Here is a 25191-nt window from a genome sequence, read left to right on the forward strand (position 1 = left end):
TTCAAGACTGAATATTTATGTTTTATATTCCAGATCTCATTGTAAAAAAAATCTGCTGAAGAATAGCAGAAAAAGTTCAGAAACTTAAAGGTCAACATGAAAGATTAAGTGGTAGTAATTAGGAGAGGGCACAAGATGGAAGTTGACAATGAATACACAAAACATGCTGTAGGGTTTCACACAGAATCAAGGCTTCAGATGTGTTCATTAAATCTAGTTGATAGTTTCTGTTAGGAAGATCTAATTAGTGATAGCAGAAGTATTTATAAAACAGAAAGAAGTTGAGAGAGCCAGTGTCCAAGCAATGAAGGATTTTTCTCTGCACAAAAAGAAAACTACAAGAAGCAGGTGTAAGGAATATGATGGTGGATGATTATGAAGCATATACACAGACAATGAGATCTGTAGAAGCTGAGAAAATTGAAGCAATGATGGTCAGCTGAATATGTAATGCAAAAGTTAGGAGTGTATGTAAGAGAACTAAGAAAGCAGCTTAAACATTAAAAGTGTCTGCCAAGATGTGACTCTGCAAGCATGGTGAAGTAACATGCACTGATTGTGGAGATTATGTGCAGCAGAAGTCAAAGACAGTATAGGGAAAAATGTAAATCGCTATGTATATATTTGCAACACTGATAGTATTGTTTTCAATTTGATAGATTTATTTAAACTTTACAGTATTTGATGTATTTGTTACATAAATAATATTGCTTTTATATGAATAACATCCACCATCATACTCCTTACACCTGCTTCTTGAATTAAATAATGAAAAATGTAATAAACAAATATGGAATGAAGATACATGTGTAGTCAGCCTCCACAAATAGACAGCTATAACGGCATAAAAATGCAAAATTACAACAGAAAGTGGGGATAGACAAAGTCAGGGACAGCACTACTTCACAAATACCTTGAACTACAGTCAACTCCACGAAACACTACCAAAGAGAAGAGCATAGCAGGGGAAGGACAGGAAAAATAGAATGCCTAACTCATCAATCAGTAAAAAGTAAGTGATAAATTTATAAGTTAGAGAGATTAATTATAACCCAACAAGATATTTTAAAATGTAATGACAAATCATCTTATGTCCATTTTTCTATGCTTGCATGGATTTGACTATATAATAATAAACAAGACTTGACAAACTATTATGGTAGATTTGGAAAGAGAAGGGAAACTAAGAATTAAAAAAAGACAAAAGAAAAAGTAAAAACATCCAACCTCAGGAACTAAAAAAAAACAAAAAAAAACTGACTTTAAACAGGTAGAGTGTAATAGAATATAAGTAATGAGATCGCAAATGTATGTTTGAAATGGTCAAAACCAGCAGCACAATGTGCTCCAGTGCTTCAAATCTCTTGCTAAGCAGAGCTGATGAAAAGAGATTCTGATTAATTATCTGATACGTTTTGTTTTCTAATTGGAACTGATGTCCAACTAGGGGGTTACATACCAAACGATAATAATGGAAAGTAAAAACTGGATATGTACATGCTGCAACTAAAAAAAAAAAAAAGCATGTAAAGGCAGAAGCAATTTTTTAACTGACTGGGGCAAAACTGAAATCTTCAGAATGAGAACATGTTTAGGTTATAAATACTAAAGGCAATACACCTATAAAATAACCAGTGTAGTCAAGACTAGAATATCAGTTAATATCATTTGCATGTTTAAAATACATAACTGTCATCTGCCATTTACATTTTCTCGTTGAGTACCATTTTAAAATGGTGAAATATTATATAATAAACCAGAAATATTTCTGAATGTATCTTCTGGATTCTTATTCTTCTTACCCATGTTATTCTATTATTTCATTTTAGTTAGAGAACTGATGAAATTGAAAATTTGTTATAAATCAAATTTTCGTTTTCCAAAAAAAAAAAAAAAAAAAAAAAAAAAAAAAAAAATCCAGTTTATTAGGTAGATATTTTAAAGAGCAGTGCATTTATTGCAGTTTACAATCATTTATAATGTATATCGGTATGTGTAAGGACTTTCGAGCGAGATTGTTGCCAGTGCCCCTGGACTGGCTCTTGTGTGGGTGGCACATAAAATACACCATTTTGAGCGTGGCCGTTGCCAGTACCGCTTGACTGGGCCTCATGCTGATGGCACGTAAAAGCACCCACTACACTCTCAGAGTGGTTGGTGTTAGGAAGGGCATCCAGCTGTAGAAGCTCTGCCAAATCAGATTGGAGCCTGGTGTAGCCATCTGGTTTCACCAGTCCTCAGTCAAATCGTCCAACCCATGCTAGCATGGAAAGCAGACGTTAAACGATGATGATGATGACTGAGATGAATAATTAGTTAAATTGATCCTAGTTAATACCAAGGACATACTTCAGAAGCCATAGGAATGAAAGCAACATGGATCTCACAAAGAACTAAACACAGATGAAACTAATTACTGAAACCTGCTATACTACCATTTCAGCCACTTCACCAACCTCTGCTCCAATACAATGGATATTGAGCAAATATTATTTGTTCAAAAGCAGAACCGACACCAGAGATATATTTTTACTTAGTTTTTACAAAGATGTGGATAACCACCATTATGTTGCTCTCCCTATGCTGATGACACATCCAAATAATTTAGGGGTCAATATATCACGGAAACCTAGAAGTCATGACTATGTTACCTACAATGCGATATGTGAAAACAATCCAAACTTTTCTACTTAAAATGGAAGTGTTGCTTTTAAAAAACAAACCAAGAAAAACCTCTAAAAGTAATTGACATCAGTTTTGAATAAACTATGGGATGATTAACAAAGAAAAATGTCTGAAAATATCCAAACCTGGGTAATAAAAATTGTGAATTGCTATTTGAAGTATTGGAGCTAGATGCACTTGGTGGTTCTGTGGAACTGTTTGGTGTAGTGGTAGTAGTAGTGACAGCTGGGGGCTTGGGAATTTCAGCTTGTCTTCTAGGTAATCGTTCTAATTGTTGTCTGGAAAAAAAAAAAAAAATGATATTTTAAGATTAAAAAGAAGACAGTGGTTGAGTTTTAAAATTTGTATACAAGCAGAAAATAAAATAAAATTAACAAAAACATAATTGAAGCGAAAATAGCAATTATTATTTAACAGCCATTTGACATTTCCTCTTTTTTTTCTCTAAAGAGATAAATAAGAATTCCATCCTTATGAACTTATAGCTATTCAAGGAGATTTGAAAATAATTATGAAATTCATTCTTAACTATCAGCTTTACTGTACCAACACAATTTGATTGAATTATTTCAAATTTATAAACCAAATTTTTTGTTTAATCTAAAATTATTTTCACTTTTCTGAACTTATATTTAATATCAAAGTCTATAGAATAATTGAAAATCTGGCATTTATCATGTTAATTATATTTGTTGCTTTCTAACACTATATCATTCTCTTAGAATCATGCTATTAATAATAAAATCTTGTTATTCTCAAATGAATAAAAAGTGAAATATTTCTTCTTAGATTGTTTATTGTAATAGGTTTTGATTGCCATAAAATCCAAAGCAAGCAAAATAAAGCAATTTCAAATATTTTAATGACTGTGTTAATTATTAAAATAGTAAATTATTTGTAGATGGAAAAAAAAATTCTTAAAAAAACAAACAAAAAACAAAGTGACCCAGAGGAACATAAAATAAAATTTTAAAAAATATATAAAATTCAATATTTTTAGAGTTATTAAAAATAAATTTTAACTCCCGAAAGCCAAGCAAGCAACAGAAAGAACGAAGAAAACAAAATTTAAAAGACAATGCAGAAAGAAAAAAAAAAATCAGAGAGGGAAGATGAAACTAAATAGAAAGAAACAACAGATTTGAAATAATGTTCCATTAATGACATTCCAACAAAAGGCATAAACCCTACATGCCATGTTTAAGGTTTTCATTTGTACTGTTATGATGTGCTTTCCATTAGACACAATAATACATGTTGGTAACTTCATGTATTCAACAAATGATTAATTTGGAATTAGTTTAATATTTGAAACATTTTAGACAAAGCACTATGGGATAAAATGAATCAAGAATGCAGGTCCCAGTGTTATTTCATTTGTTCACACTTATCTAAGGAATATCATCTTTTCATTCCATAAATTAATAATTCTTTTTCATACTATTAAAATATTTCATAACTACAAACAATAGTATCTGAAATGTATGTAATACTAGATTGTACTTGAGAAAAGATAGAGACAATAGTTAAAATTTCTTTATAATACTAGTCTAACCTAACACAAATATAGATGCTATGAATGCCAGCAGTTCATGTTGAGATTAGTAGATCATGCAAACTAGAAATCCAAAATAAGTTGTTAGAAACACAGATCCAATTTAGCAGAAAAAAGCCAAAACATGCGGCAAAAATTAGCAAGTACATATCCATAAAATTAACATAATACAGTAAAAATACATGCCTTTAAGGAGAAAATTGTTGGGTGTGCGTGCATGTTTATATTTGATTGCAAGAAACTTCCCTATTTTAAAGAATTTATTTAACTTTACACTTGTTTTTAGGTTGGATATTAGTTAACATTAGAATAATGAATTGAAGGAGAATTCCATTAATTTTAATGTAAAACAATTAGCATAAGTGGCACTACTATAATGATTAACAAACTTTTCCCAGAAGAATATAAGCTTCTGAAATAAGAATGGTAATCAAAAATACCAAATATTGGCATAAGGATGTTTGTTCTACTCTAAGTCACTTAACTGCATAATTATTGGGAATAAATTACTTGTCTTTAAATTCACTCTGCATAAGAAAATAGAATAAATAAATGAATAAAAGCAGGCAGTCTTTATACTTAAACTAGTAGTATGCCCAACTTCACTTGTTTATGGAAGACTAGCACACTTAAATCACACACAACCTTGCTTATGGTTTATTTCAGCTCTAGATACTAAGCAAAATAGGACCAGACCATAAACAAGACAGGTGATATAGATATAGATATATGCAAATTGGTTTCATTCATAGTTTGGATGCATCAGGGAGGATGTGGGAGCTCATGTAAAGATTTCAACACCTTCAACTAAGGCGTATCACTGATTACCCGTGGTCAGGTGCCAGCCAGGATTGAAACCGCGACCAAGATTGAAGTCCACCTGTCGACGACGCATTTACAGACTGCGTCGTAGTCATCACACCATCGATCCGACTGAAATTAGAACAACCATAAGAGGGTATATTAGGTCCCCTTTTATGTAGGTTTCATCTAATTTATTATTAGTAGCTCCTGTCCAACACTGGATGAAAGTCTCCTCCATATACAACAAATACTGATGCTGACTGAGCATGTTACTAACTAATTTCAAAAGGTTTTAACTGCCTACAAAAACATTATTACAAACTATTCTTAGATTTTACAAAAGAATATCTAAAACAAAACCCTACAAAGTTAATGTCATTTAGTTCTATTGAAATTAACTAACCAAGTATAATAACAGAGATTCTACACATTGAATAAACTGGAAATCAAAATGAAAAAAAAAAAAAAAAAATTAAGAAATACATAAGAAATGAACCAGTTATAGGAGTGGTGGAAAAATTATATAACCACAAAATACCAGCAAGCAGCTACAAACATGAACAACACTTGCAAACTGCCGTCTAAATATAGCTATTACTGCCTGTGTGTAGACAACCCTATCTAAAATGAAATGATTGCAGTTTCCAAATTGCAATTCAACATGCTGTCAATTTGTTGGAGGAAATTCACATTCAATGATGATACATGTACTCTTAACATTTGCATTTTAATTATTTTAATTATATATTGAAACAAGTTAAAAATACATAATCATGCTTTTCAAACAACAGAATATTAACAAAAAGAAACAAAAAAAAAAAAAACCTGTTAGTCTAAGTATTCTAAGTATTGGCTTTGATATGAAATAATTCAAAGTTTATAACATTTGGAAGATATATCCCTCTTCCAATTCTCTAACATCTAAGATTCCAATGTAGGCTCAATGATGGAATACAAACCATATATCAATTGTCCAGCAAGAAATATGAGGTTTGCATTTCATCAGTGGACATATGCCTCATTTTCAATTCAAGATTTATAAATTATTTCTCCTTTGCTAATGCAAGGATAGCTAGACAAACAGCAACTATAAGAAACTATAACATTAGGCAAGACTGAGGAATAAGGGAGAAACCTTATTTAAAACTAAGAAACAAAAATTAGGTTGAAAGACTTACACAGAGAGAAGTGATACATGAAATAGTTACGGCTCTCATATATTTGAACTAGAAAACTAATATACCCTCTCTATCTCTCTAACACAATGAATGGCAGGTTTTCAACAATAACTAGCCACATTTAAGCAACACGGGATGTCCTTGCATTTACCAAGGGGTTTTTCTGTCTGAGTTGGAAGAAAGACAATGGCTGTACACTGGAGAGACAAATGGATGAAGACATAGCCAAGAGTCAGCAATACTGAACTCAAAAGGTCTAATGAAAGCCCAGTTCCATTTGTAGCTTTGCTGGATAGCCACTAACTCACTGATGAGTTCATTCAACCTTGTACAAAGGTATTGCTGTCTTGTCAGGTTAGAGTATTAATTCACCCTCCACACATCAGGCTAAGATTTCACTGAGGCATTGCTAAGTTTCGTTGCCAACAACCTTATCATGAACACAAACACACTCTTTCTCTCTCACATATATAGGTACTTATGTAATATTAGGGTTCCCTGAGGAGAATAAGGGAAGTATGAAGGCTATTAGAATCAGTCAAGAAATTCAAAACTCAGAAAAGTATGATGTTAATGAAACTAATAATAATTATTTCAAGTCACATGTCAAACAAGTCCAACTCTGCAATTATTTGTTATATATATATATCAATAAATATAGGGATGATATTATTAAAATACCATCACGAGTGGTAAGCGAATTATCAGCCGTACAGGCAAATCAACAAAATATATACATACAGTATTAGATATGTATATATGATCATCATCGTTTAACGTCCGCTTTCCATGCTAGCATGGGTTGGACGATTTGACTGAGGACTGGTGAAACTGGATGGCAACACCAGGCTCATATATATATATATATATACACAAGTGTACTACATGAGTACCTATATGGCTAAAAAATATAAGTCAAAATATACTTCGGTGGTACAGAAGTATTTTTGACTTCTATTTTTTAGTGATATAGGTACTCATGTAGTACCCTTGTGTATATAAGAGTTGGGCCAATCTTTTTTCATATTTTATGGACCCATTAATTAGTGTTCAGATACCAATATAATGGAAAACAACTAGAGAAAAGTGAACCACCACATGGATGAATTTATGTGGAGTCAATTACATTGATGATGTTAGGGTCATTTTATATTACTAGATTTTTAAGTGGTATCTTATAAACTAAATAAAGAAAAATTTGTGTTTACAACTAAAGATTTCTGTTAAACTTTCCTAGCTGAGTTTCATTTTCATTTCTAAGATTTCCACCCATGACTCTCCAATGTACCCCCACCCCACTAAAATGAAGTAGAATTAAACAGTCACTCAAAAGGTTCATAGATCTACAAAGTAAGATATTCAAAATTTAAATTAAATCAACTTTCCATGTTCAGCATAGAAGTAAAAGTCAATGACATACTAAAAACATGTAAGAGTTCATTTCATATATATATATAAAAAGAAAAAATTTGTCTATTCACTTATTTTCATATTGTAATCTATCCATCTAATTTATGTGGCATTTTCAAATATGATAATGTTTTGTTCTAACTGTGCACATTTATACATTTCATAACTTATTTCTCTAAACTGCTTACTACACAATGAAAACACAAATGGCTGAGAGGGTTAGTATTTCAAATCTTACCACCAGGAAAATAACCCTAAGTGGGGGACAGCTGCATGAATTTAGCTAAATCAGCTAGATGGTGAGGGTTTGAATGACATGCAGAATAAATAATTGAGCCATACACTTATCTATAATTATTGTCAATTATTACTTAATATATATCCTTATGTAGTGATGTACTGAAGGCATAGTGAAAAATTTCCAAATGAATTGAAATTTTTTTTACATATGCCATACAATATATCACCACCAATCTGATTCGTAAAAAGTAATAACTAGTAATAATTGTATCTGACTCAATACTTGCAACATTTCACTTTATTTTAATATATGCTAAAGGGTTAAGTTGCTTTATGAGGAAATGAATGCCAAGGGAGACAAATATTTCAGGAGACGATTTCAGTGTTTTTTAAATGTTAGTCAAGGTGCACAAATAAGTTTGCATGGAAAGGTAGATTATACAACAAAAATATAACAAAATTATGAAAACAATTTTTTTTACAATGGAGAAAAAAAAAAAAAAAAAAAAAAAAAAAATTTCTGGTGTAATAATTATTTCATCAAGGTGTTCAATCACCTACATGTGTGTTAGGGAGGTGCAGAAAAAATTCTGCTCATTAAATATTGAAAGTAAAATTCTTAGTTCAAAGAAATATTTAATTTCCATTAAATACCAAGTAGTTATAACTTTCCTTACAATTCCTTTATACAGAACAAAAACCACATACCCACATTTCTTGACCTGAATAATATTTTAAAGATTTTCCTCGACTGTTTTTTTTTTGTTTTTTTTGAAGTCCAGAACTTAGTCTATTGGTCTTTTTGCCAAACCCTTAAGTTGGGAACATAAACTAATACCAGTTGTCAAGTGGTACGGGGACAGACACAAACACACACAATAAATATATGACAAGCTTCTTTCACTTTCCGTCTACCAAGTCCATTCACATGGCCTTGGTCTACCTGGGGCTATAGCAGAAAACACTTGCCCAAGTTGCCATGCAGTGGTATTGAACCTGAAACCATGATGTTGGGAAGTAAACTTCTAACCATACAGCCATACCTGTGCCTGGAATAAAATTTTTAAATCGTAGGATTTGCAGATGTTCTTAGAGCAAGATTCTTCATTTGCCTAGAATACTAATGACCAATAAAGCATTACAGCTTAGTCCCACACACAAGCATAGCTAGAGTGTGTGCTGCTCTTCTGTTTGCCGCTTCCAGACTTCACAAAAGTGCAGCCCAGGGTTCCAATCTGATTTGGCTTGGTTTCTATGCTGGATGCCCTTCCTAGTGCTTTTAACGTGCCACTGGCATGAGTGCTTTGTTTGATTGATTTTATTAGGGAATGGTTAATTTTTCATCAACTATGATGGAGTGATGAAACTGACCACAGCAGGAAAATATACAAGATCATCATCGTTCCTGTTCCATGCTGGTATGGACTGGACAAGATCTTTAATACTTAGATTAAGGAGAATATTAAAATACTCTAAGATTTAATAAACATAACCCAATAAAGAATTCTAAAAGATGTATTTTGTAACTGTTAAGATTGGCTCATAAGCTTGATTCCTATTGAATCACAAATATAAAAATTGTTTTAATGAGTAAATACTACACCAACCCTCACACTAGGTACTTACTTAGTAGACTGCAATTGCATTTCTAACTGCTGCAACTGGGAGGATACACTTTGGGCAGCAGCAGCCCGACTTCGAACGCTGGACAGCTGAGATAATAACTCTGTAATAAAAAAAAAAAAATAATAAATAAAGAGGTAAGAATCATAAGGGAAAACAGAAACATAAAAATCATTAGGACGACTTAAGAAAATAATAGTCTCTATTGCTAATTATTGACTAACACAAATAAGTGAGAGAAGCTTTGCTGAAGAGTAATAGGTTTAGAAAATTAAAAGTTATACTTAACCTGAATAATGAATATATGCAAACATAATATAAGATTGCAAACTTTATAGTTTTTTTTTTACAGTTTAAAATATTTAAATTAATTGGGGTGTTCTTATGTATTGGACAATATTAGTAAGCACTACCAAAATATGGGAAACCCAACGACAGATACAGCTTATATCATAAACCTGTGTAACAACTAATTTGAAAGCTAAGTGGCAAAGTTAAAGACAGGTAGAGGTTTATTTCAAGCAATTCGTTGGAGCAAACACCAAAAGCTAAGATAAACAGATGCATATGCTTGATTTTTTTCAACGTATTTTCAATTTAGTAAAAGATTTTTTTTTGTTTTTACGAAAAATATATAGATGAAGGAAAACTATTTAAATTTTAAAATTGTGTATTTTTGTCAAACACACACACAAAAAAACAAAAAAAAACAAACAAAAAAACAAACTGTCATGTGGCTTACAAAGATAACCTGTGGGATAAAACTTTTTCATGGCAATAAAAAATTTATTGGTTTGTTATATTCTAAAATATGAAAGAGAAAAACAATGAAATAAAAAATTAAAAAATAAAACAACTAAATACTTGAATATGTCAACTAAAAAGGAATTTTGCAATAGTACATTGATTGAATGACTACAAAGCACCACTTCTTACTGTTAATTGCAAGGAACTGAAGAAGTTATTAACAGCAAAAATGTGAAATCAAATATTAGAAAATTAGTATTCTAATAAAGCAGTGAACCCCAAAAAACTTAAGTTTTGCACCAAAGTCGGATAAGATGTCCACGGCATAAATTGTTGTTCATTTAGCATTTCTGAGTTGTTTTGGTCCCTGTTTGTATGTATTTGTGTGTATGTATGTGTGTGTGTGTGTGTGTGTGTGTGTGTGTGTGTGTGTGTGTGTGTGTGTGTGTGTGTGTGTGTGTATGTATGTATGTATGTATGTGTATATATATATATATATATATATATATATATATATATATATATATATATATACACGCACACACACATATATATATACATACATACATATACATGTATATATTTTGGAATAAAGCCACAGTTTTAATACAAAAAAAAAAATTCTTATAATATAGCAATTAGAATATTGAAAGAGAAAAATATTGCAGGCATTGTTAAAGGATTTAAGTTTGAAAATCAATTTCAGTGTTACATGTATGTATTAAAAAAAAAAAAATACAAAATATAAACTTGAAACAAGCAAACTAAGATGCTTCCTCAACAAAAATTGTGACAAAAACCTGAAGGAAAGATTACAGCAGCCCAAATTATTTGGATTATGGAATGAAACAATAATTCAGGATACAGTAGCACACCTAACTAGCAAGTAATGATACTTACATCTGTACATTAACACATTAATGTAACCATGTAAAGCTACATTAAAGAAATCCTAATTTGGCAACACTGTTTCGAAGAAAAGGAGCAAAAAGAGATAGCAAAAAAACACCAAAAAGTCCATTTTAACCAGAGAAGACTTAATATTAGAACTACAAGAGCAACAACTACTTTTGACTGAGAAGGAAAAAAGGATAAAAAGAAACAAATAAATATGTTTAATAATAGATATAGAAGAATAGGTAAATATAGCAACCACAAGTAACTGACTTTATTCCAAGCATTTATGAGAGTTCTACACTGAGAAGGTCAAGTACTGTGTGCTAACGAAGGAAGGAAATTTAAGAAAATTTACCTGGAGAATATTCAAGGAAGACGTCCCAGAGGTCAGCTGCACACGAGATGGGAAGTTGTGGTCGATTACGATCTATGGAAGGCAGGCACACACCCAATGAAGAAAAACGAAATAGCGCATGATAGAATATCATTTGAGGTAGCCCGTTCCGATAATAAAGTTATTTTGTCAAATTAACTTCCAATAGTTGATTTGGGGGATATAGAGAGCAGCTATTATTTAGAAAACTGGTTTTCAAAAAAGAAATGAATTTATACCAAAATTTATGAAGCCATTTAAAAAAATCTTGCTTATGCCAGAACAGAAGACATCGTTTAAACAAACTTATTGCCACATTATAATAGTTTTCAATAAATCATTAACTCAAGACCAGTTTTCTATAATAAAAAGAGAGGGGTCAATTTAAAAAAAAAAATTTTTTTAATAATTATAAATAAATGAAATATAAAATGCAAATGAATTTTGTTTTAAATTTAAAACGAAAATTCATATTTATCTCCATGCACTGAGTGGCATGGATAACCAACTATCAAAGTGCATTTTATTATTTTAGGTCAGGAGAAAAACAGTTGTAGATGAATGAAAGAAATTTATTAATTATAAAAGGATTTAATTTCATTAACCAGATCTCAGTATAGTTCAATTTTTACTTTAAAACCACACATACCATCTTCATTATCCTGGTTAAGGGACAGTTTGTTAAAGCTAGTGAGCTGATCATAAGAGTTTTCATTCAAACCCACTACTTTGGCAGACTAAACTTAGCAGTTGAAGGAAAAGAAAAGGTAAGGTTGAAACCAGGAACCTTACTGCTGCCAGGTCAATGCTTCATTACTGTATTTAATACAAGAACTTCATACATACAAATACCTACTTTAAACTGAGTAGATGTTGACATATCAATCTAAGCTAACAGAGTCCTTATTAAAAAAAATACTGATCCTAAAACCAAGAAGAAATGAACATCAAGGAAAATCTAGAAATTGATATTTCTTTTAGAGATGATTATGTAACTGTGACTAAAAAAGTTAGCTTTAGAAAAGTAATAATTTTAAACAAATCTAGGTCATTAAATTGACAAGTTTTATAAGAAATTATAATTTTGATAACCATAACTTTTTCATGACTGATTTTTTTTTTTAAGGTATTGATTTTATAGATAGTAAGTGAGGTCTCTCTTGTTTCACTAATCTGTTATAAAAAAAAAAAAAAAACCCTTTTCTGTTATCTCTGGCTCACAATCTGCCACAAATGAACAATTCTTTCCTTTCACTCTTTCCTTCTCATATCACAAGCTCATCAAGGCTCATGGTATACTTGATACATCTAATTTTTAAACTACCTCCTTGACATATTGTTACAGGGGATATAATAATTATGATTAGATAGAGAATTTACTTGGAAGTGTCATTCAAATGAATAGGTAACAACAGAATAAAAAAAAAAAACCCAACCCCCTCATATAAAGAACAACTCCCAAGTTCAAGCTTTAATTTCTGCCAATAGTTTCAGCAATACTTAATACTACTTTTATGAAAAAATTGGCAAAGATCCTAAAATCTCAGCACAAAATCAGAGATAAGCATTATGAAAATTGGAGGTATATAGTCAATGTGATGTGGTTAGAACTTAAAATATAAAAACAGTCCTATATGTATACACCAGAATTTATGATTACAAATGAGCATTAAACTGAGATAACACACACACACACACACACACACACACACACAAAGGCAATTTCTAAGACTATGTAAACATCACCCCTTACTACAAAAATGAAAATATTCTTAAAACCTGTACAACTTTCCTAACCTTACTGTCAATCATCCTTAAAAGACTTTTCTAAAAATCATTAAGCTAATTTCCCACTAATTAAACTCTTCAAAAAAAGACCAAGTGGCTCTTGATTAATGCAAATTAAATTTGAGAGAGAGAATGAGAGAAAAAAAAAAAAAAACTATCTAGGAGTTAAAGAGTCTATATGGAATAACAGTAAGATACAAAGCAAGAGTAAATGATTACGATTGAATGAATAAATGCAAAAGATTAGTCATTTGTTGGTAATCAGAGCAACAGTAAATCAAGAATCTTGGAGAGAAAGTAATTAATTAACAGTAAGCTTGGTTTAGGTAGAAGTAAATGTTTCGGATAAGTGCAAAGAAATTTTTCTTTCAATTTTTATAAATTCTTTTAGGCTGGATGGGTTAGACGGTTTTGCATTTTGACATGAATTAGTGAAGTAAGCGGTCACTTGTTTTCAAAGCCAGCTCAACCCAACCATGAAGTTACTCTAATAATTATTTTCCATTAAGGAAAAATAAGATGTGAATTAATGCAACTTGCTTAAATTAAAAGCAAGCTTTTTATCTAATGATCTGCACATCCAGAGTTCAAGCATTATTCAATAGTAACACTTAGATATACAATCCATGCCATGGTAAAATACATGCAAGGAATTGAGGATACATATTAAATTTATCAGACATCAAAATACTGATTGATAAGCACAGCAAATTTATGTAGAGACATCTGGTCAGTTTTAAAAACAAACAACTAAAAATTATTTCAAAAAAGATTTCTTTCTATTATTATTGTTTGTTGTTGCTGACACAAGTTGGATAACAAATCTTAAAACCTTAGTTATAAAATATTTTGTGAATATTAAAGGATTTATACCACATTTTTGAACAAAATGTCTATTTAAAAATAACTAAATTTATCTATCTGTGCGTGTGAGAGAGAGAGAACATAAAAGCATTAGTCAATTTGGACCATTAAATCTAATTTTCCTTGCACAAAATAAAAAAAAAAAGTTTGGTACCATATCTATTTGAAAAGCACAATTTTTTTTGAACCAGCTAAGGAGGAAATAAAATGATAATTTTATCTTTCCTCATTGTACAAAACAAGTCAGTCTGATTTTAACTGGTTTTATATATATATATATATATATATATATTTGTTTTAAAGTCATTCAGCTCAACAATTATGTTCTGGGGAGCAAAAGAACTACAATAATTTTTTATAACTGAGAAGATAAGTATGGTTGAGTGGTTAAAAAGCTTGCTTCCCAATCATGGGTTCAGTCCCACTGCACAGCATCTTGGGCAAGTGTTTTCTACTATAGCCCCAGTTTGACCTAAGACCTGTGAATAGATTTGGTAGATGGAATGTGAAATTATTATACATGCACACGTGTGTGCATGTATAATTGTGTGACTTGAGATCACGTGATGGTGGTAAATGAGCATCACTGTCATACAAGCTGTGTCACTCATTTCCATTCTTCCATGAAAAAATATTTAGCAATAGGGAAATATTACCTTGTTTAAAAACAGGTAGGAAACAGGAAGAGCATCCAGCTGTAGAAAAATCAACCTCAACAAATTCCATTTGATCCATAAGAGCATGGAAAAGTGGACATATGATGATGACAACGACGATGGTGAGGATTTTTTTGTAGTTACATTGAAGTATATATGAAGGCAGTGAGTAGGTAGATTTTAAAGCATTGAATTGAGTGCCTTGTGGTATTTGTTATGGCTCATGGCATTCAGGTGGTAACAACTGACGACATTAATACCAATCTATATTTGTTGCTGTCTATTCTATGGAGGACATTGTTGTGTGCGGAGAGAAGACGAGATAGCACAGGCAACTGCTTGTCTTCCGTAAAAATCTTGCAAAGACACCTTGGAGAGGAACTTCCCAAGTGTACATCTTATGGTTACACAAGATTCACAGAGGTCAAATACTTCTTAAGAATCTGTTATGCAGTTCAATGCTTTTAACATTTGTAGTGAAACAAATGTAATGTATTCATTTTGAGGATATGCAAAAGTTATATTGTTTTGTATATGCCAGAAAGATACTCAGCTTCCATACAAACCAGCTCGCAATTTTAATTAAATATTAACTTCTAGCTATCTTTATGATTGATTGATTGATTGATTATTAGCTAAATGCTATTTCATCAGCTTTATTTCAGGCAGGTAACATTCATTTCACAAAGCTTTCATGGATTACAAAATTGAACTGTTATCATGTATCATTCAAATCAAAAGTGTAGAGGCCTACCATTCCAATATACCAAGATGTGACACTGATCTATGCAACAAACTGTTACTGGATTTATGGTTTTTATAGTTGCATGTCTGCTTGTCTTATCGATTAAGGGAAGTATTTGACAAGTGTAAGTCAATCTATTTACAAATTAATAAAAGAGAAATTCATTTATTCCAAGTGGCATTGACAATACCTGGATTCTAATAGAACTGTCTTATTTGAGTACAATCATAGTCTTCAGGAACACCATACAATCAATGACTCCAATGCCTGAAGATTGTTAAGATTTCTTTCTAAAGTATCTAATCATAGTAACCAACTAGGGAAACCACTTAATTGTTGCTCGACCTGCTAAAAATAGCAACCAAATCCCTTTGAAATCATATACCAGTCTTAAGATAAGGAGACTATCCATTATCTTTCTTAAGTCATTGGACAATGGCCATGATGGAGCACTGGCTTGAAGAGTTTAGTCGAATAATGAACCCCAGTACTTATTCTATCATCTCTTTTGCTGAACTGCTAAGTTATGGGAATGTAAACAAACCAACACCAGTGGTCAAGCAGTGGGAATGGACAAACAGAAAGACATGCACAAACACACACACACACACACACACACACACAATGGGCTTCCACACAGTTTCCATCTACCAAATTCACTCACAAGGCATTAGTTGGCCTGGAGTTATAGTAAGAGGCTTGCCAAAGGTGCCATGCAGTAGGATTGAACCAGAAATCATGCAGTTACAAAGTGAGCTTCTTAAACCACAGCCATGCCCGCACCTAATGTAGTCTGGGAGTGGAGGAAAGATGGGATGGTCATTATTGAAACATTTGATGATGACTAACTCGGAGCTCAGCAACAATGTGTTATTTTTGGTGAAATGACCTGTTGTCCCTAAAACATGAATTACTCTACTGTGAGGTATCAAAAATTTCCTAATACCAATTTGTCACTGAAATTAATTAGCTCAATCAGTCTACTTTAAGTGTCCCTTCTACTGTCATTTTTTCCTCCAACCCTATCTTTTGCTTTGAATATAACCCCTCACTCTTACACTATTAGTCCAACTGCTTCAATATAAACTGAGACAACATACAGTGGTCTGGATCTTTCTCATTTTGCAGGCTAGTCCCACAATAAAAAAAAACTCAGTACACAGTAATGCGAACTGCAAACAAATGAAGACAATCTTAATCTTGGGGGACTCTTTAGCCTTATGTTCAGGATACATTTCTGGTGTTGGCACTACAGACGAACCCAGCACACTTTGAAGAGTGGTTGGTATTAAGAAACAGCACTCAGCTGTAAAATTCATGCCAAAATACAATGTACAAGAGAAACATTTAGGAGGGCAGTAATTCCAAATAAGAATTGAACTGGACTGGGATAACTTGTGTGGAAAGTTGATTTAAAATGAAGAGCTGTAAAATCTTTGATTCTGAGAACTTACTACTGCTAATCTGGCAGAACAATTTTATGCCTTTTCTATATTTTACAGTCTTATTTATATACTAACTGCAAAAAGTTAATTCTTCCATATCTACTTATTTTACAAATGAATGTCTTAAGCAGTAATTAGCCAAAATGAAGTTAGTCAGGCATACTGAAGCAAGCTGACCATCTCACCATACATTGGTCAAACTATCAACTATTATAAGTATGAGTACTAATATTCTGCACACATACACACACAATACAATTTACATAAAACCACTATTTAAACTTTTTGAAGTTTAACTTTTCTAGAAAATTGTTAAACATGAAATTTCTAACAAAAATATTTTCTTACAAAAATAAATCTTTTTAACTATAAAAAAAAATTCAACAAATGACACAAAATAAAACAGGAGATATCATGAGGCTTTATCTTAATAAATTGATCAGGTTAGAAAGCTGAATTTTCAGTCAAATATAATATATATCTTAAAATATAAGCATACGTATGTATGTTAATATATGTGGCAATTAGTCTTAATGGAAACAAATTCACAGCTTACATTTGAAAGACAACATTTGAAAGCAGATAACTGAAGATTCAAATATATAAAATGCAGCTTGTAATAGAATAGGTAAGCAAGTGGCAGAGGGTTTTGAAGCACATTTTATTCCTTTCTATGCACAGCGAAATAAGATACAATAAGCTCATAGCATTAGACCACATAGTAAAAACTGAGAATCTCAAGAAGTCTAGTGTCCTAGTAAATGAATATCTAACTAAAGAAAATTATCAGGTCAGAAATTTGTATAAAATGTATCTATTTCAAGTAATGAGAGAAGATACACACACAACAAAGAGATTCAACTACAAACCAGAGAAAAAACACCAAATGCAGATAGATCTAGAAAACCTGTAAGTTTTGTTCTAAATATGAACACTTGTTGCAACTTATGTTTATTAAGTGCTTAGAAAAAATTAAATATGATGCAAGATTTGAAGATCAAATCAAGACTATTTACTTTTCGGGAGTATTTAGTTTTAGTTATGCTAAAACATTAGAAATCAAATAACTAATATCTAACAAAAAACTATAATTCCTTTTTAAAACCAATCAGAAAACTGGTGTCTTTTACATCAGCAAAAACTCCATTGGAAGAAAAATTGCACCAAAATACAATGTGGAAACTGTCATTAAATCATTATTTAAAATTTAACTCCACTCCATCAAAACAATTTAGAATTACTATTTCACACTAATTAAAGAGAGAAAAAAAAAAGAAGAAAAAAATTTAGATGATAACATATAAAGCAATTTGTGATCTTGATAAATGAAAACCTTTAGTTAAGTACATTATACATGTTTGCACATTATCATTAAAATTATTGGATTTAGCTATGTAGAGCTGTGAAGTTGGCAGAGAAGTTAAACAAAAATAAATATTCTGGTATCAAAACTTACTTTATCATGGTTTTGAGATACTTATGTACCAGTTCAAAACCATGTTTCTTTCCCACAAGTCCTTATATTGCCATAAAATCATTTAAGCCATTTTTCAAATTTATTTTTTAAAAGTAACATCAAAGAATATGAGTGTATGTGTACAGAGACACCATATAAAACAAACACAGCAGACAATGCCCAATTGTTTAGTGATGACATTCCTGTGATGGTATAAATGAAACTAATATATTAATCAAGTACCAACAACAAATGAATAAAAATTGGCAGCAGTGTTCAGAATAAGGAATATAATTTAGTGATAAGAGTACATTCCAGTTGATATGCAGCAACACATGAATTATATGCTAGTGCAATATTAAAATATCTATATACTTCTAGCAGTAGCTTCACCTCTTAGCTGTTAAGGTAGTTAAATGTGAGAGCAGTTACAATTTGAGGCATAATTGTTTAGTCTGTATTTGAACAGCACTGGATAATTTTGGAATGGAAAACCCACCTACAAATCCCAGTTTAGTCTTTTATTTGAACAGTGTAGATGTTGGACAATGTTGGAGCGGAAACCCACAAACAGTGAAACCGATCTATATGCAACACTGTTTCAAAAATACTGTTGTTATGAATTTCAAAGAATTATGTATGAAGTATTAATTAAAACAAAAAGCAAAAAAAAAAAAAAGTATGGAAGAAAAAATAAAGCATCCAAAGTTACAAAGTAATCCTTCAAAATAATGAATCTCAAATGAGAAGTGATCTTTAAAATTTATACTTCAATTTTCTGTGTTTTTTTCTTCTCACTTTTAACAATACATTCTTATTAAACAGCAAAAAATGAATATCTCCTTTTTTTCATATCTGGGACCAAATTAGAGTGGGTCACATTGTTGTATGTTAAAAAATATAACCATAGAAAGAATAACTGAAAATAAACTTGCAGCTACAGAATAAACATATACCTCAATGTTATTTACCAGTTACTCAATATAAAGCAGCAAATCTAAGCTATTAAGATTCTTTTTACGTTAGAAATTCTAAACATCTGTTATTGTATAAAGCGGAATGGAAACATGGTTGATATAAAAGCCATAGAGATACATGGAACAACATAAAGAAAATACACATAAGCTATAAGGAATTTCTCCTAAAACAATTCACAAAGAATATAATGGAAAACAGGCAATTTTAGTTAACTATATTAAACTGCCACAGTGATATTTTCTCCCCTCCAAATTATAAGTCCTAATTTAGTAGATTTTATAAAAAAAAAAAGTAATTTAATCAATATCAAAATGCAACAACATTTACTCTCTAAATGATTTGCATTCAAAGATTGCATTTATACAATGCCAGAGGAAGGAACATAAAAATACTATAATTGTAGAGTAATATTAAGTTTATTTTGTGTTTGTTTTGGAAGGTTCTTGATGTGAAATCATATGCTGAAACAGCTATTGTTGTATTTTAGATGGTGGTCACAACCAGTGCATGTATTTTATTGGCAGGTGTGTATGTGTGTACTTTATATGAATGAACAGGAGGGGAAAATTGAGGAAGCAAGGTACAAAGAGTATTGTTTTACAAAGAGTATTGTTTAAAGACGTCACTAGAAGTTAAACAAGAGGCATTGTTGAACAGGAGTGCTAGCTAGTGAATTAAACAGGAAGAAAGAAAGTTGAAGCATTGACAAATAGAACAAGTGTAAGCAGAATTGGACCAGCAATAGAATAAATGCTGCAGATTTAAATGAGACGGTATATCATTCCTGAAAATTGTGGTACCACCTCATTTTTGTCTTCTAATAAAAAAATTCTTAAAATAAAATCTTTTAATATATTTACACAATATCTTTAGTTCAATTCTTTGTTTAAATCTAAAATTCAACCCATATGAATAAAATTATAATATTTTTCAAGATACATAATTTTCTTCAAGTGTGCTTCTTATGTAAAATTGTTATATAAATCTTCTAAATTGATTTTAAGCTTAAAATTAATATGAAACAGAAGAGAAAACAAAAAATGAAGTCAAGGACACACAACCTATCAATAAAAGTCTACACATGTACAGAAGAAATTCTATTAGGATTCCATGGAGAAAAAATAATTAATATAGCAAGCACCAATCTTGTGTGCAAAATCCACCTTAACTAGTATAATAATGTAAGTCTGGTAAAGTTCTTAAGACTATAACAAACCTAGCTATACCAATCCCAAAGAATTGTATATAAAGATACCGACTGAATTCCAACTTGTGAAATCAATGTATAAGTGGGTGAATGTTTTGCAGATGTGTACTCTTAGCACAATTCTTAGGCTGAATCAATGTATGTGCGTGTGTGTCTATATATGTATATATATATACATATACACAAGTGGGGAGAGCAAGAAGAGGAAGAATCAAACCAAGTAAGTGAACTGGTACTTTATCAACAACGAAATGAAAAAATGGATGAACACAGAGCATAAAGGGATGTAGCCAAAGAACACATGGTAGTTTGTCTGAAGCTCTACTGATTTTTTTTCATCAAGAAAGTATTTCAAACGAAATGCTCAACAAACAACTGAAAGTGTTGAAATACTGTTTTAATAAAGTCTTTTTTTTTTTTCATTTGATTTGATTTAAGACAAGAAAACAAACAAACAACAAAATCAACACTAAAAATTGAATAAAACCAAGAATAAACAAAACTAGAAACAATATAATTATAAAAAAACATTTTTTAAAAGTATGAAAACAATGACTAAAAATGTAAAGACAAAAACAAAACAATAATCCCTAGAAATAGGTTTTAATATAGCAACAAATTTATCATCTCTATACAATAATAAGCTGATGTAATGTTAGAGGGTTGAATTCTACAGCCATAAAGAGAGAAATAAGCAAGAGAGAGAAGTAAGAGAGAGAGTTACCATAAGAGGTGCAGGATGAGTGCACACACAAGGCTTGAGAGTTAAGCAATGAGTAAATGAACACCATACACAGTCAGAGTGAGTAAATGACATGGTAATGGGAAGAGTTGAACAAATGAGAAAGGTGTCAGATTTAATTTCAAGGTAATATTTTGTTTCTTAAATTAGTATTCATTTCATCATTTTGCATAAGCACTAAGAAATTGTTCAATTATAATTATTGTATATATATATACACTATTTCCAGATATTACCCATCATATGACAGGTAACACTCTAATCATAACATATGTATAATGAAATGTAGAAAATTTCAAAGATTAAATATTTAGAATGTGTGCAAAAATGGCCATGTGGTAAAGGAAGTTGGCTTTGCAATCACATGGTTTCAGGCTTGATCTTGTTTTGCAGAAGTTCTTTCTATTAAAGCATCATGTAGACCTATGAAATAGGGTAGAACAGACAACGGAAAAAATCTGTTACAGTTTTGTAGTAGACTTAATCTGCTGCTCAGCTTAATACAAATCATCTGGTCTTTGGGTGCCTCTGGCATTCAGACAAGGTCCACAGAATAAAGATAATCCAAGAGATCCTCACTTTCGACAGTTGTAGAGCCTCTTCAAATGTCATAGGCACCACCCCATCTCCCCTGACTAACTCGTAAAAGGGAGAGGGAGGGACCTGTCTCTTTTTCCAAAAGGCACTGTGGTATATAGCTTCAACATAATCATAATCTTTGTCATTCACATTTCTTATATTCCACATTTGTATGTGTCAAGTGGACAATAAATGTTTTATTTTTCTTTGAGAATCAAAACACTTTTCTAACCTAAAGATCATTGATCTTTTGACTGGATAACTTGGACTTCATATAGTGACAACTAAGAAGCCTCTTTGTTGTTACTTGGCCTATTAGAAGCAGCAGTGAAATCTCACTCAAATTATATTGTATCATCGAAGTGGACTGTTTGAGCAACAAGGTCATTCTACTGAGAAATACAAAAAAGTTTAGCACCAGATCAGCCCTTGATTAAAAAGACCTGTGATCAAAGATGCTCCATCAATAACCATAGCATTTTTTCAGGAAGTGGTTTAAAAAGTTTGCTTCACAATCAGATGGTTAGGGATTTGATCTTTTAGGCAAGTGTCTTCTACAATAGCCATAGGCTGATCCAAGTCTTTTAAGTGAAGTCATGCAAACAGAAACCATGTGGAAGGTCATTAGATGGACTGTACTTGTTCTTAGGTGACATCTAACCTATCTAGTCCAAGTTAAACATCTGACCCTTTGATGCCTTTAGTGAATTCACTCAGTCGCAACCATTCAGACCAGATTTCCAGTCAGAGGGGGATAACCCGATGCATCTTCCACTTGCAGCAATCTAAGGTGTAATATCCTCCCTCCATACTAAAAACAATCTAGGATGACACTACCCAATGTGTACAACCCTTTTAAGACAGCAGAATGTGATTCTAGTAGGTCAAGTAACTGCTTTAAAACACTCTCTGAAGAGAAAAAAATATTAAATATTTGTGGAAGTACACTTCATCAGTCAGATGTCCTGCTAAAAACATAAAACGTTTCCTCTTATGATACATCAACACATTTTTTTGTGTTGATGTACTGACTTGTGTCTCGCAAACACTGAACACTAACCAAACATAGAAGTTACTTCCTTGTTTCAGTCTTAGGAAAGTAGCAACCACAGGGTAGTTTTGGTTATGATAATCCTTTGTTTTATTGATTCAAACTTGAATTTGAAAGTCCTGATAAGTACAATCAACTACTAGGGCTCAGAATGTTTGACTTGAGCAAATCTATTATTTAGATTGAGGGTTGTTAAACTGTATCCCATGGTTTTAGTGGAGAGAGACAGAGATAGGGTTATTATAAGGAGTGATTAACTAGCAAAGGGGTGCAGTGGAAACTAAGGCTGATGACAAAATAAAGGTTTCACATAGGATCAATTAAAATCAGAGCAAAGATCAACTATATGACATTAGATAATTCCCTCCATTGATTCCCTACACTGGATTATGCCAAGAGATCTAGAATTCTATTTTTCAACTGGGATTATTGTGAAAGAAAAACAACTTTTGAGAGTCAACTAGTAAATACAAAATAATACCAATCTCCTACCCAATTAATAATCATATACATTCATATATTCTTTCTAAATAACTATTACACCATGCAAAGTTTCTAATTAGTCTCCATAACTTTATATCTATCAACAATACATGTGACATTTGATAATGTTAAATGCTGGCTACAATAAAGCTTCAGGATTGTACATGACTGACTCCAATCTTGTGGTTTTGTGCTAAGAAAGATGCACCAAAATTCATCAAAAATGTAAGTGTTGACATTTTAGAATCTTTTCAATTACTTTTGATGTAATGGTAAAAATTATTATAATTATTGTTTATAACAGAATGTAAGGAAATTAAACAATAGAACTGTTAGAATGTAACTTCTTGTTTTTTGGAGACTATATAGAGTAGAGAGGACCTCTTTATCTTGCCTTGGACAAGGCAACTTCTCTGGTACTGATGCTATAATAAAATGCACTCAGTACACTTTGTAAAAGGCATCCTGCTATAGAAACCATGCCAAAATGGCACATACAAATGAGGTGTGGCTCTCAGGCAGCAACTCTGGAAAAAAACTGACAGAAACACCGATGATCTGTCCAGCCCATGGTAGCATGAAAAATGGAAATAAACTATCATTCTCTTTTTTGCCTTTTACTGACAGAGTATTATTCAATCACATCTGCTCCAGCAATAAGCTTTCATATGATCATAACTTTAGAAATTCTAGTCAATCACTAAAACAAATCTCAGAGTTCAACAATGCAGATCGATTAAAATGGGTTCCTTTTTTCTTTGTAAAGTTTTCAACTTATAGAGTTTAAACTTGACAGACCATTAATTTCATCTTTTGTGCATTTGTCAAATATTCAAAATTGTGACTAGTATTCCCCTGCTACATTATGTGGCTAAGTGCTCTTTAACACCCAACAAGTAGAAATAAAGGTTCTTAGTTCAAACTCAATTTAGGAAGCTATATAGAGAGGTATAGGTAGAGCTCTGTAGTTAAGAACTTTGCTTCACAACTAATAGGTCCCATGTTCAGACCCACAGCATGGCACCTTGGTCAAGTGTCTTCTACTATAACCTTAGGTTGACTAAAACCTTGTGAATGAATTTGGTAAATGGAAACTGATAGAAGCTCATCATTATGTGTGTGTGTGTGAGAGAGAGAGAGTTAGTATCTCTTAGTTTTGACATAGCAGGATCGTTGTAAATAAGCAAACAAGTGTCACTGTCACACAAGAGATGGCCTTCATTTTCAAACATCTGTATAAACATATATCCAGCCACAGGGAAATGTTACCTTTCTTGGTAACAGGTGAGGGTTGGCAACAGGAAGAGCACTTGGTCATAGAAAATCTGCCCAACCCATGCAAGCATGGAAAAATAAATGTTAAAACAAAGATGATGGCTATGACAACAATATATATCACTTCTTGATGATCATGCTGAACAGATTGAAAGGTTAGTGTAGGAGACAAATATTTGAAAGATAAAAATACTAGTCAGAAAAATTTAAGTTGTCATAGTGATAACTCATCTCAGATGCAGACAAGTACTGGTTACTGCTGTAAAATACTATACATACATATATTTGTACACACACAGACAAATTTAATCTTTCAAAGAAAAGACAATACTGGTTTGACAAGCTTAAAAGTATTCTACAAATTACTTATTTTTACCAGGGTTGGACATTATCTACATTTCTAGGCAACC

At 31.7% G+C, this 25191-nt stretch overlaps 1 protein-coding gene across 1 annotated transcript in view; it reads right to left on the reverse strand.

The window, feature by feature from the left end:
- Positions 1–25191, reverse strand: part of LOC106878736 (E3 ubiquitin-protein ligase KCMF1) — a 53601-nt gene that overhangs the window by 3121 nt on the left and 25289 nt on the right. The window contains exons 5-8 of the mRNA XM_089365998.1: positions 11495–11566; positions 9499–9598; positions 5069–5173; positions 2811–2963 (exon numbers count right to left, since the gene is read on the reverse strand). Coding sequence (XP_089222124.1) covers positions 2811–2963; positions 5069–5173; positions 9499–9598; positions 11495–11566 — 430 coding nt within the window. The remainder of the gene's footprint in view (positions 1–2810; positions 2964–5068; positions 5174–9498; positions 9599–11494; positions 11567–25191) is intronic.

The sequence above is a fragment of the Octopus bimaculoides genome, chromosome 18 (assembly GCF_046866305.1).
Source record: "Octopus bimaculoides isolate indiv1 chromosome 18, ASM4686630v1, whole genome shotgun sequence".
Classification (NCBI taxonomy): domain Eukaryota; kingdom Metazoa; phylum Mollusca; class Cephalopoda; order Octopoda; family Octopodidae; genus Octopus; species Octopus bimaculoides.